The sequence below is a fragment of the Rhincodon typus genome, chromosome 1, assembly GCF_021869965.1.
Source record: "Rhincodon typus isolate 14 chromosome 1, sRhiTyp1.1, whole genome shotgun sequence".
NCBI lineage: Eukaryota > Metazoa > Chordata > Chondrichthyes > Orectolobiformes > Rhincodontidae > Rhincodon > Rhincodon typus.
In genome coordinates this window covers 152,732,284-152,746,377 of record NC_063332.1, presented here as the reverse complement: position 1 = coordinate 152,746,377, position 14,094 = coordinate 152,732,284, and the positions used below count along the sequence as shown (strand labels likewise).

At 38.0% G+C, this 14,094-nt stretch overlaps 1 protein-coding gene across 7 annotated transcripts in view; it reads left to right on the top strand.

Moving 5' to 3' along the window:
- The window catches only part of LOC109915478 (short coiled-coil protein B), a 35,235-nt gene that overhangs the window by 7,750 nt on the left and 13,391 nt on the right, over positions 1 to 14,094 (top strand). For 4 of the 7 annotated variants that reach the window (XR_007263358.1, XR_007263365.1, XR_007263360.1 and 1 more), the window contains exons 3-5: positions 176 to 259; positions 895 to 1,033; positions 1,930 to 2,005. Coding sequence is in view for 3 of the 7 variants with exons in the window: in XM_048603741.1 (XP_048459698.1) it covers positions 176 to 259; positions 895 to 1,033; positions 1,371 to 1,377 (230 nt within the window). In the remaining 4 variants the exon portion in view is untranslated. Of the gene's footprint in view, positions 1 to 175; positions 260 to 894; positions 1,619 to 1,929; positions 2,006 to 14,094 lie in introns of those variants that run through there. The other 3 variants (XM_048603741.1, XM_048603734.1, XM_020515107.2) reach the window with 3 other exon arrangements.

The following is a 14,094-nucleotide window of genomic DNA, read 5'->3' as shown; positions in this document are numbered from 1 at the left end:
TGATCCTAACTGAAGACCATAGAAAGCAACTTGGAGGGAGAGGAACCTAATGAAGGGGTGACATTTTTAATTTCAAACTGGTTTTTGTTTGTGGATTTTCTTGAGTCTTGATCTACTTTGTGTTTTCAATCATCTTTTGATCTGTGAGCTAATGTAGCCTTTTCGTCATTTCCAGTTATTGACCCTGAGAACCAAGTAGAATTAGAAGAGAAGACACGACTGATTAACCAAGTGCTGGAACTCCAGCACACTTTAGAAGGTAAGTTAATTTGTTATGAATAGTTCTGCTAATGTGTTGAGTTTTGGTTTTGGCTTTTAATGTAAAATGTCTCTCTACTTCAAGAAACCTCATCACCTATTAAATTCTGCCCTGTCTTAAATATCAAGTTTCTCTCTTGACTAAAAAGAAGGTTCTTTTTCTATCGCTTTCACTTTTATTCTCGCCATTTGAATTCCTTTTACTTCTGATCAAAAATCTAAAAATATAAACTGACTTTGTTTATGACCAGTAGAATCTAGCTGGATAGAATTGGCTAACAAGGTGTAGAGCTGAATGAACACAGCAGGCCAGGCAGCATCAGAGGAGCAGGAAAGCTAAAAGGTCTGGACCCTTCTTCAGTAAAAGGGCCTGAAGAAGGGTCCAGATCTGAAATGTCAGTTTTCCTGCTCCTCTGATGCTGCTTGGCCTGCTGTGTTCATCCAGTTCTACACCTTGTTATCTCAGACTCCAGCATCGGCAGTTCCTACTATCTCTGGATAGAATTGGCGATTGTTTACTTCTGTGCCAGTTTAAAATGATTTGATGGTATGATTTGAATGGGCATTCCACAATTTACTGTATTTTTATATTCTAATGATCAGGTAAGCCTTAATATATTTCTTCTGTTTACGCAGAGCTGTCTGCACGTGTAGATGCTGTAAAAGAAGAGAATCTTAAACTAAAGTCTGAAAATCAAGTCCTTGGGCAATATATAGAAAATCTCATGTCAGCTTCTAGTGTTTTCCAGACAACAGACACAAAAAGCAAACGAAAGTAAGAGCCGGTTTGATTTAATCATTAGATTTTAAACGGTGTATATACATGTTCCCTCTTACAATGTCTTCATCCACTTCAGTTTCTTAAAACGTTTGGCTAATTAAATTTGACTGGACTTGACTTGAACGATAGTTGTTAGAAGTTGTTCCTTCCTCCTTTCTTTTCCTTTTAACTTTCATTGTCTGTCTGAATTTCTTCAAGGACAAAATTTTAGGAAACTTTTGAGCATAGTTATTGCCTTTGTTAACAGGTTTACAATTTGGTAATATTTTAGTGTAATCCTCCAAACCTGTACATTAATATAATGCACACTGGACTTTCTTTTTGAGTCTAGACTATAAAGGCCAAGCTGAAGCTTCAGTAATGGTTCTGGGACGTGTTTCCAGTTTAACCTGACCGAGGGACAAAGCATAATTTAGATTAAGGAAAAAAGTGCAATGTAATGTAATGTGGATTGTCTTTAAACTTTGTGCTAACTGTAAATGCTACCCTGTGGCTGCTTTTGTGTACAGTTATATAGTTGTAATCCTACATTTGTTATATGTATTTGTCTTAATAAAATATTAGTTTTGTAACTGCAAACGTACAGTGTCCAATTGAATTCAATCTAATACACATGGTTTTTTATTTTTTTTGTCGAGTGAAAACTTGCCCAATTCACAACTTTAAAAAATAGACTGCTTTCAGTATATTATTTCTGTAGAATTGTTTTTATTTTTAAGAAAAAATTACCAAGCTGGCAGCTAAGTTTTTTTTTTGGTGGTGTTGCTGGTGCAAATTATTGCCAAGGATTAACTCAAAGTCTGACTATTCTTTGGGCAAGTTCTTAAATAAAAACAGCCACTCCGTTGCAAATTGTCTTCACACTCTGCCTTCCTGATCTTTACTAACAGCTCAATGGAGGAAATTTAAGACATTCCAGGGATGAGGAGCTGAAATGAGTATCTTCCAGTGAGCAAACCATAGCTGGTAAGCTGATGGGTTATTAATCATTCCTTCGTTGTCAGGCTAACTCTAATCCATTATGTAGACAATAGGAAGCAGTAAAACTTCCAACTTTGGCGTTGACACAGTACAAATTTATTACGCCAAGACCTAGACTGAAGTTAGTCTCGGGAAGAATGTTCTTCTGCAAAGAAAACCAAATACTGTACCAGTTACAGAGCAAAGCAGGGACAGGCATGTCTTTTTAAACCTGGAGACTGCTAAATCTTGTGGTTCCCTGTCTGATTCCTAATCCAAGTCCATCAATGGAAAAATAAATAAATCACAAGTAACAGACATATTATAACTTGGAGGACATCCATCACTTTGAGCATTCTGCATTAATTCTGATCTACGACTTCGGCTTTTGAAACCACATCACCTATTTTTGAGTGAAAATAGCACAATCTATGGATTGGCAATGTTCACTGACAAGTTAAACATGAGTATCAATTATTTTGTTTCCTATTTTGTAAAGGTGTATTACAGCATTCTATTGAATTGTCCTTTTTATTGTGTGCATGTCAGTTATGAAGAGTTTATACTTCTTGGTTTGTATGCACGAAAAATGATTCGCCTTGTTTAAACTCTCAATCTTTCCATAGCTTCAGGGATTAAGAAACACTTGCACGCTTTCCCTTCTAAAAACAATTGTAGTCAGTAGGGTAAAGGATACAAAAGTTCTGAAAGAGTTTTAAACTCAAATGTTAACCCTTGTTTCTCTCCACAGATGCGGCCAGACCTGCTGAGTTTCTCCAGCATTTTTTTTTTGGTAATTTTCAGATTTCCAGCATTTGCAGTATTTTCTTTTCTTGTATATTTAAGAGTGCAAGGGTTTTTTTCCTCCAACTCTTTGCATCAGCTCCCAAAAGGTGGCCTGTAAAAGTTTGGCTCTTCTCCTTTTATCCTTTGGTGGCAGAATGGAAGTTTGGAGAATAATGCTGAAAACTAACTTTTTTGGCTGTTACTGACTAAAGCTGAAACAAATATGACACGCTACATTATCCAGGTAGAAACTATAATTAGACTATTTGGGAAGAAAAAATTCTGTGAATTTCCTCCTGTAGGATTCGATCCCTGTAGTGAGTCGTTAGTTGCTCTGTCATGTAGATGATGTGACTTATTGTAGAGGATAAGAACAGGAGGGAAGAGCATGCATCTCACCTGATGGAGTTCGGACAGACATTTTTTTTTTCAGATAAAGTTAAGTAGAGAGATTTCTGTTTTGGCACATCCTATGAGCACATCAGGAGATGCTACATATTCCAGCCAGGTGCTAACAGCAAAGTATGTGTCAAGACTTGTTATCAATGATGAATCTCAAAAGAAAGATTTACTATAACTTGTATATACAGCTGCACAGATGTTTTTGTAACCTGCTATCTTTAATGTCTTCCTACAGCAATGCCTTGAATAGGTGAACTAAATATTACATAAGGATTTACTTGAGGAAACAGCAAGTGTGACAGATTAGAAATGAAATAATTGCACATAATATATTAAAAAGGAAAAATATTTAAATAAAATTAAATCCTATCTAAAACTCATTGTCTGGAAAGATTGCATTCACCCATTCAGGAAATAGATAGCAGAAGTACAATTGCATGCTACTTAATTAGAGGAAGGTATAGTGCCTTAGAAATGGCAGATTGAGTACTATACCTAAATGTTTGGGCAATAGGCATATACTGTGAACTATGTACCAGCTATCTTAACATCAATGGTAGGAATGATATAGCAAATCGAAGACTTCTTTAAAAATCTAGAAAATTAAATATTTATAATATGCCATATTGATCCCAAAATGGAAAGTTGTGCTTAACTAACCTTATTGTTGACTTTTTTTTTAAAAAAAAAGTCAATGAGAAAACCAGAATAGTGAACTAGATTAGTGAATAAGGTTCAGGCATTCAGAATTTGTGAAAGGTAGCAGACTGGATGGCAAATGGTGATAAAATAGTGTAGGACCATGTTTTGTGTTTTTAAAAGTTGGGAACTAAGATGAGTGCCATGTTTTAAAATCCAATATTTGAAAGTGTGGGGACAGTTTTGAAAGCCAGTAACCTGACATCCACTTCAGGCATCAGGTAAACAACTACTTGAACAAGTAGTAATTGAAGAGTTGAGTTGCAGATGATTGAGCTACAGGGTTGTGCTGATGCCAGCAAAAGCTGCAACAAGAAGTTGATTTGGTCTGTGGACTAGTGATGACTTACCAATGACTGACCTTTATTTTCCTGCTAACAATTGTGTAATTGGTTCTTAGGTAAGTGAACAGATTAGAGTTGGGAGCACGTTCCAAAGAGAGGAGTGTTCAGTTGTTCCCCAGCTCAGGAGTAGTCTCTCTGTTCTCTGTAGTCAATTCTTTGTAAACCTGGGGGAAAAAAAAAGTGCATCTTTTCCAGCAACAGTAGCTGAATGCTGTGGCTTTTAACTGATATGTCAGACTATCCTTTGATAGGGAACAAGCCACCTTGTATCTCTCGGAAGGAAACGATCGCAGAAAGATGACTACAGCAAAGAGTTGGCCGGCAGAAGGGTCCAAAGGACCACCTCCATAACAGAACCAGGGGAAAAAGCACTACTGAACTGTCTTTCCAGTTTTCCCATCTGTCCATGATCTACTTTTCCCTGCCTATTTGTCTATAAGGGGATTAGAGATTTAATGAGCTTTAAATGCTGATGGTTTGTAGTTGTTTACTTATAGCTAGAGTGGTTAGCCACTCATAAATAGTTATCCTTGTTCAGAATAGAAACATGCTTTCTATCAACTACTCAATTACAATCCAATCCCAGATGAGCCTGTGTAGCACGATGGAAATCAAGCCTTGTTATTCAAAGGCATCTCGAAAGTTAAAAGGTTTTTAAAAACATGCAAAGCTTTCCAATTTACTGGACTTTCAATGTAAGGCAAAGATGACCCTTTTATTTTCTACGAAGGAAGAATCTAAGCCCTGATCTGTTGTTAAGGATACAGGGTCTAAGCAGACTCTCCTTGCTGGAGAAGGGTTCCCCCTGCCAAAGAGTTTATTGAAATGAAGATGCTGGTAAGTGGAATGGATGGAGAGTATATCCTATTTGGTCTATTGTACAAAGCCCAATGGGAGAGTGACTTGTCTGGGACTTTTGGTGACTAGGATAATTAAGAAATTACCTGTGGATTGAACTATTTACTTCTGGGAATGATTTGGCAGGAGTGTAAGCCATCTCTTTACCTATTTTTAAGGCTAAAGAGATGGAGCAGTTGAGATAACAGATTTCAGGTACTTTCCCATCATGTGTGGAGACCACATCAATGTCCAAAACCAGAATGTGGTATTACTAAAAGCAAATATTAAGGTAGTTGAAACTCTGAAAAGAATGAGTAGTTCAAAAGAGATGTTTGGTGTGTCTCTTGTAATTGAGGCTCAGGAAGCAGATCAGAGTTATGTAAGTTAGTACAGACAGTTAATACTCAAGTTGAAGATGAATGAGTTTTGGAGTGCTGTTTATATTAACTTGGAGTTTTGATGGGTAGGTGGTGACATCCCTGCTGAACTAGGGAGGAAGAATGGACTGTTGTTGATCAGATAGAGGTACACCCCAGGTAGCATAAGGAGATATTGCAAGTAGCACATGAAGCCCTATGGCGGGGTGTACAGAAAATGCAGGCATTCATGTTAAATGGGTGTTTTGCAGGGCCAGCACTGTCTTTATGTAGAACATGTTAGGTGCTAGGAAAACCTTAACATGGCATCAGACCTGTTTTTAATAGCTGTACCAGTTTTGATCAGCCATTTAGTTGAGTAGTATGGGTTGTGTAGGACCTTGCCACAAACAAAAGCAGGGCGTCAGTTTATCCTCTAAAATTTATGGATATGACCACTCAATTCTCAGAGTCTATTCCTTTTTAAGGACAACTACAGCTAGGCAATATTGCCTGTAAGCTGCATGCAACCATGCACTGAGAAATCAATCACTTTCATACCAGATAGCTGTATGCAAACAGGCAACGGAGCTATCCTCCAGACCCCCACGGAGCATGTTCCCGATGGCCATGTATGGACGGCCATGAATCCCAGGGTCCTCCACGCACCAGAACAAAACTCTGACCTCACTACTGAGCCACACAGCTACTTCCAGCTCCAGACAAATTGTACAAACTGGCAATTGTCCAAGCAGGCTGTGGAAAGGGAAGGAAGCCAGGTTACACCCCCTCCAGATGGGTACTTGAGTTGAAAGCTGTAAGAACAGGGTCAGGGAATCCTGGGGAGCTTATTTTCATCTCAGCCATGACCAGGCATGAAGCAGGTGGCTGTTCCAGAAGGAATGACTATGATGCAAGTGGCAAGTCCCATTTCTTCCATACTTTTTAAACTTCTCAAGCTTTAAAACGTTCCAAAGAAAAACAAATGAGTCTTCAAGCTCCAAAACACCAGGGGATCGTGGGATGAAGGTGGAGTGCACAGAGCACAAAAGGACCAATCCCGACATGGTGAAAGTCCTCGGTAAAAATGAATGCGTCCATGCTTTCTGTGCAAGACATTCATGATTGTGCGATGAGATGTGCAGTCATTATTCACTAGTAGTCAGGAGAATGCCAAGAAACATTAGAGAAGCAGAAGGCAATTGTCTTAAATGAACCAGTATTAGGCACCCTAATTCTTTGAATATGGCAATTGATGCTGTGACTTGGAGGTGGGTGCTGCCTTGTTATAGGATGATGAGTCAGGAATAGATAATTCAGTGGTCTAAACTTCTTGAAGAAACTAAGCCGGTATTTGAAATCTTCTGCTGTAGAAAAGCAGACTTTAGGATTGTTGGCTCTTCATCACTTTTTTTTGAAATCTGTGTCTGACACAGAAACAAGAAACGTTAACTGGCACTGGTCATAATCCACTAGTCTTCATTGGGAGTTTATAAAATTAGAATGCAAGACTATTTGGATAGCCTTTTGTTTCAATCATTTAATGTAAAGAAATTAGTTGGATCATTGGAAAGGATAATGCAATTGCCGAGCATTGTCCTGATTGTAAAATGTTACAATTTAGTTAAAAGGTTATGAAATATTGAGATTGTGTAAGGTTGTATGGGGGTTAGGAAGAATGAATGGATTCAAGTCTTGCTTTGTTTGTTATCGCATGTTTTGCAATGAAACATAGTTTTGAAATGACATTTTATCTCCTTTTAAAACCAAAGGCATGTAAGGACAGTGTCTTCATACTTTGTCTTTTTTTTAAAAAAAAAACCAGGGGACTGAAATGAGAAACAAACTACTTTACTTCAAAAACCAGTGTTTGAAAGGGTGGCTACAGTTCCAAAAAGCAAGTAACCTGATCCCCCATTGCAGGCATTGTTAAACAACTGTTTGAACAAGCAGTAATTGAAGTTTGAGTTGCAGATGATTTGGAGCCAAATGCATGTGCTGATGCAGCTTTTATTGGCAATTAAGAAGTTGATCAGTCTATAGACTAGTGGCTAGTCATTATTGACTGTGTCTTTTTTGCTTACCAACAACTGGTCCTTAGGTTATTGAACAGTTTGGAGTTGGGTACACATTACACACAACTTTTTTTTAAACTTTGACTCTGGGAATAACAGGGCTTGATTTCCAGTGTGCTCCCCAATGGGTTTTAACAGGGTAAAAAGTAACTATAATTATACAGAGTGGCAGAGGTGTCAGTTAAGGTTCACTAACAATCAGTGTTGTCCACTAATTAATTATTTAAACTTTGGAATCAAAACACAACTTAAATTTGCAGATGAAAAGCATTTGCACAATCCATAGAATCATAGAATCCCTACAGTGTGGAAACAGGCCCTTTGGCCCAACAAATCTACACCGAACCTCAGAGCATCCTCCTATAACCCACCTAATCTACACCTCCCTGAACACCTATGGGCAATTTAGCATAGCCAATCCACCTAGCCTGCACATCTTTGGACTGTGGGAGGAAACTGGAGCACCCGGAGGAAACCCACGCAGACACTGGGAGAATGTGCAAACTCCTCACAGACAGTTGCCCGAGGCTGGAATCGTGGTCAATGCTGAAGGCTATTGCAACAAAGAGGTCTGAGGAAGGGTCACCAGACCAGAAATGTTAACTCTGATTTCTCTCCACAGATGCTGCCAGGCCTGCTGAGCTTTTCCAGCAATTTCTCTTCTTGTTACCAACACTGACCTGGCTGATCGGCCTTTTATTGAGATTTTTTTGCATAGACGTTTTAATAGAAATGTTTCATTGCATGCTGTTCAAACACCAAGTATGGAATTGTTTGGCTAAGTTTGATAGTGTTCTTGCACATTGTACCTAAAACCGACTGTGATCATATTTCCAATATTACACACTCAGCTATAAAATATCATGATGGTAGTTAGAAGGCTTTTCACAAAAGTTTGGAGGGAGTTGACTGGTTTGTCTCTTTGATGTATTTTACGATTGTGGATCACTTTTTTAATTTTATGAACATATAAAATAGAAGTAGGTATAGGTGTGGGGGCTGGTAAGTTTTTCTTTGATGGCTAGCATATGGTACTGAATAATGACATCAGTGCTGTTTTGATTGCTGTTTCAGCTGAGGTAGACTTGGGACCTACATCTTCTCCCTGACTGGGAGTGGAAAACCAGGGCAAAACACCACCAATTTAAAAAAAAAAAATCTGACAAGAAAACTGCTTTGATGAAAAATCAGACAATGGATCAAGGAGCTGCCTTCAGGCAGAGAATGTGGAATGGATTAGAATGAAAATGTGTGAATGTAATATTATACCAAGGAACTGTAAAAGAAAATTTCTTATTGGAACGGAGGCTTAAAGGTTTTGTATCTTAATGCATGAAGCATTTGGAATGAGGTAGATGAATTGACAGCACAAATCAAGATAAATTAATATGATCTCATAGCCATTATGGAGCGATTAAGTTTCCAGTTTTAATCTTTTAACTTTCAGGGATATTTCTCCTTTTTGGAGAGACCGGAACGATGGAAAATGTGGTGTGGTAGCACTCTTAATAAGAACTGAAATGAGGAACAGTTGTGAGAGATAATTTGGGGGTGGGGGTTGTGTTTTAAAAGCAAGGGAAAAAGACAGTGTAAATATCGTACACGTCCCCCTGCCCACCCCCTAAACCAGTAGCCACGCTGTGGGAAAGGCTAAAAATTAATTAACAATTAGAGCACGTGAAAAGAACAGAGCAATAATTTTGGGTGACTTTAATATTCATGTTGACTGGGCTGGTCAAATCGGAAAGAGTAGTTATGACGATCAATTGAGTGCATTCCTAAAGCTCCCTGAAGCGAACCAGGGAGCAGACGATCTTGGATCTGGTAATGGATAATGAGGCAGACTTAAGAAATTATCTTATAGTAAAAATCCCCTATGAAGTGGTGAATTTAATATTTATTTTGAGTGAAAAATTTTGTGTCGGAAGCAACTGTCAACTTGAAGGGAATTACAATGAAATGAGGATAGAATTAACTGAAATGAACTGGACAGATACATTAGCAGGAATGGCAGTAAGCAAGCAAGCAGTGGCAGACATTTAAGGTGGTAATTCATGGCTCAACAAAAATACATCCCAGTAAAGAGGAAAGATTCGAAGAGGGATAAACCAACCATGGCTAGTTAAGGAGAAATATTCAGTTGAAAGAAAAAGCATGTAAAGAGGCCAAAGTCAATGATAGCCCCAAAGACTGGGATAAATTCAGAATCCAGCAAAAGAGGACTAAATGATAATACAGAAAATAAATTACGAGGGCAAACAAGCGAAGTGTATATAAAAACTGAAAATAAGAGCAAATTTAAATATTTAAAGAGTGAGGTCACAGTGAACATAGGCCACTTAGAAAATGAATCTGGGGAGATGGTTTGGGGAACAAGGAAATGGTGAATGTTAAACAGATGTTTTTCATTGGTCTTTGTGGTGGAAGATATTTCGAACATTTCTTAACTGCATTCTTTAGTATTAATGGAATTGCGTACCATCATTGAAGAAATAGTATTAGACAAATTAACAGGGCTAAAGGCCCTGGCCCTGAGGAGTAGCTACAGAGATTGCTACATTTAGGTGTATATGCATTGAATGTAATTTTCCAAAAATCCTTGGATTCTGGTGAAGTATCAGAAGATTGAAAAACTGCTAATGTGACATCCTTATTGGAACAATGGAGAAAAGCAAAAGGTGGGTAACTTTAGGCCAATTAGCTTAACATCTATTGTTGGAAAAGTATTGGAATCAATTATTGAGGAAATAATAGTGGAACATTTGGAAAATCACAATCTAATCAAGCAGAGCCAGCATTTGCTTCTTGAAAGGGATGTCATATCTGATTCCTTTAGAGCTTTTAAGAAAGTCTCAGCCTGAGTGGATTTGAGCAGAACCAGCAGATGTGTTATATTAGGATTTCCAAAACGTGTTTAACAAGGTGCCTCACAAAGGTTAAGTCGCAAGAGACCACGGGTTGGAGGTAGTATATTGGCAATGAATGGAGGCTTTGTTCGTGAGCAGGAGGATAAGGGAGTGAGGATAAGGGATTTTTTTTTTTAAGATTAGTGACCAGTGGTGTTCCACAGGGGTCATTGCTGAGAACACAACTGTTTGCACTGTATATTAATAACTTGGAGGAAAGAAGTGAACGTACTGTAGCCAAATTTGCAGACAATGCAAAAATAGATGAAAAGGCACATTTTGAGAGCGATATGAACAGTTTAGAGACATTGATAGGTAAACAGGCAAAAAGTTGGCAGTTGAGTATTATTTAAGAAAAAGTAAAGTTGTTCATTTTGGAAGAAAGAATGAAAGACCAGAATATTATTTAAATAGAGAAAATCTGCAGAAAGCTATGATGCAAAGGGACTTGGGGACATGTGTACACAAAACCTACAAGTGCAGTAGGTAATCAGGAGGGCTCATGGAATGTTAGCCCTTATTTTAAGGGGTTTGGGGGTCTAAGAGCAACAAAGTCTTGCTGCAACTGCACAAGGCACTGGTGAGACCACATTTGGAGTACGGTGAACAGATTTGGTCCTCTTAGTTAACTAAAGATATCATTTCATTGGAAGGAGTTCAGTGATGATTTGCTAGGATGATCCCTGGTATGGGAGGATTGACTTAAGAGCAAAGGCTTAACGGATTGGGATCTACTCACTAGATTTTAGAAGAAAGAGTGGGGAGCTCATTGAAGCATCTAGGATTCTTAAGGGTCTTGACAGGGAGGATGTTTCTGAGAGGATGTTTCTGCTCATGGGAGAGTCTAGGACCAGAGGGCATAGTCTCAGAGTTAGGGGGTGCCAGTTTAAGACTGAGATGAGGAATTTATTCTTCAAAAATGTTGAGTCTTTGGAACTTATTGCTACAGAGAACTTTTGCGGGCAGAGTCTCTTGTATATAATTGAGGCTGAGATGGATTCTTCTTCAGTAGGTGAAGAAAGGATTATGGGGAAAGGGCAGGAAAGTGGATATGAGGAATGTCAAGTAAGCCATGATCATCTTGAATGGTGGAGCCGACTCCAGATTCGGAGCTGAATGGCCTACTCCTGTTCCTATTTCTTATGGTCTTAAGTCTTATGGTATGGATTTTCAGTTCTTTTGGTTTACAGGCATTTTGGACTTGCCTAACTCAAATGAACTGAGTTTAAGACATTTTCATTCAGTTATTACCAGCTGTTTAAAAGCTCACTAACTTGGCAAACCCACTCAATGGTTACCCACAATTGAGAGATTAAATATTTCGGCATAAATTTATGCTTTGGATGCAAATGGGAAACTGTCCAAAATTTGCTTGAAATGGTACTGCTTATCCAACGAACTCGTAGTTCATAGCTTCTGCCCAAGTTTATTTGAATTGTATTGAATGTAAAATTTCTCATGGATTAACGTTTGTGTAGATGGGTGTGATCAATTAGTGACTGTCAGCAAAGCCAATGAGGTCTTGAGTATCAGGGAAAGGGCCATAAACTCACTCTCTCCCTTCTGAGTCAAAATGAGGATACTTCACAAAAACTGTCATGTGGCCTGACTTATCGGATTGTGTTTTTAATATGTTGGTTTTCAGAATAGTAATGAGTAATTTTTAAATCTGAGTATAGTGTAGATTTGATGTAGCAACTATATTGATTTAATTGATTTACATAAATGTATTAATATAAGTCATGCAAATTGATTTTTAACAAACTACATTCATTTAGCTGATATGCATTGTGCAAATTGATCTAACTATTTCTGCTTTTGGCTATCCAGTAACTTTTTAATCACTCCTGAGTAATGTGCAGCAGTCTGAAAGTATTGTCTAATTTTCCTACGGAAGACCGAGGAAAAGGGAGTCCGAAACCAGTTAGCTTGCTGTAATTTTTTCTTCAAATATAGTATGTTTTATTGCATCGTATATGCAGAGTTAATCATCAGGGACTGATTATTAGATCATTATTATTAATATGACAACTACTGATATGGATGGGGCAACAAGTGGAGGAAGGTGGAAGAATTTTAACGTGTTGTGTTGCTATAAAACTGAGTAATTTTCCTAGTTCCATCTTTTGACAGTTCACACCATTCAGCCAACCTTTTCAAGGCCGAACACACCACTCTCCTCCCACCCCTCCCACTGCCAGCTCTATTGTCACACCCAACAGTAATGCATAGGCACTGGGAAATTTATATCTATGATTAGCCATTTACTAAAATCCATACCAACACCCTTGTCTGCAACAATCATGCGTGTGATTATGACTAGAAACCTAGAATAGTTTCCTCTTTATCCTGAGGTCAAGCAGTTCAAATGCAATAAATTACTGGTGTCCTGACTGAGCTCATCCAACAGCATAATAATTAAAACGTTTTTTTAAGAATTGTTACAGATTTCAACAATTATATTTAAATGATGTATCATGGGCCGATATTCATAATTAACCTACAATACATCAAGGTCAAGTCCAAATTCTTTTAAAAATTGCAAGTGCTTGAACTCTGATCAGTATTAGATTAAACATTTATCAGGAGCTGAACAGCTGACGTGTAAACTAGATTAATAAACTGTCAACTACCATTTGGCCATCACTGTGCAAATGAAAAGCTTCCTCGAATCATTCAGCACTTTTTCTTTTTTTTTAACTCTTCCAGACCATCAAGGATTTGACATGAAGCTCACCACCACGATTTGAGGCTTTTGAACTTCTCAAATGAGAGGTGTTACCTTTTTTAATTTTAATGTTTATTTAAATTTGTTGGGCATTTGACTTCATCGAGATGACATATCAGTGATTGTAGGAAAGAACCACATGGTTTGCAGTTTCCTAATCATTACCCTTCTGTAGTGAGAATCCTGTAACCCACTATTGAAAGTGGGGAGGTTCTAATCTTGGCTATGAACCTATTTGAGAATAATTATCAATTTTTTTTTTTAATGCATGGGTGCCACAGCAGTCATGAATTTTGTGTGAGAAGCTTGCAAACCTATTGCAAGCAAGCTGTCAGTTAAGTCAAAATATTGTATACACATGGAATCCTTTTAAAGGTGAGCACTCTTAAAGGCAGGTATACAGACACCAGGAAACAGAAATGTCCTGGGTAACTATCTTTTAGCAACTAACTGGAATTTAAGTCCAGGCAGAAGTCCTGCTCCACCCATGATTAGCACCCTATCTCAAGGGCTTTATGGTTTGTCCAAATAAAATGCCTTCATTTGAAGTCTAGTTGGAAGATATATTGAAATTAATTTCAATATCAAACCAAAGTAACATCAGTGTTTGAGCAAATGAATTACACTTGAAATGAGTTTTTAAATTTTATTTTCAATATATTCATTGATATGATGTGAGTATCACATTTATTGCCCATTCCTAGTCACCCTCTTGAGGCATTGGCACTAAGCTGCTGCCTTGAACTGTTACAGTTCATGAGATGAAGATGGTACCTCAAGGCTGTTAGGAAGTTCGAGGTTTGTAACCCAGGGATGCTGAAGGAATGTTAATATATTTCCAGGACAAGATGATGTATTACCTGAAGATGGTGTTCAGAAGTACCTCTTGCCCCCTCTTTCAATGTTAGAGTGGTCATGTGCTGAAGAAGCCACAAATTGTTGCGTGTATTTCACAGATG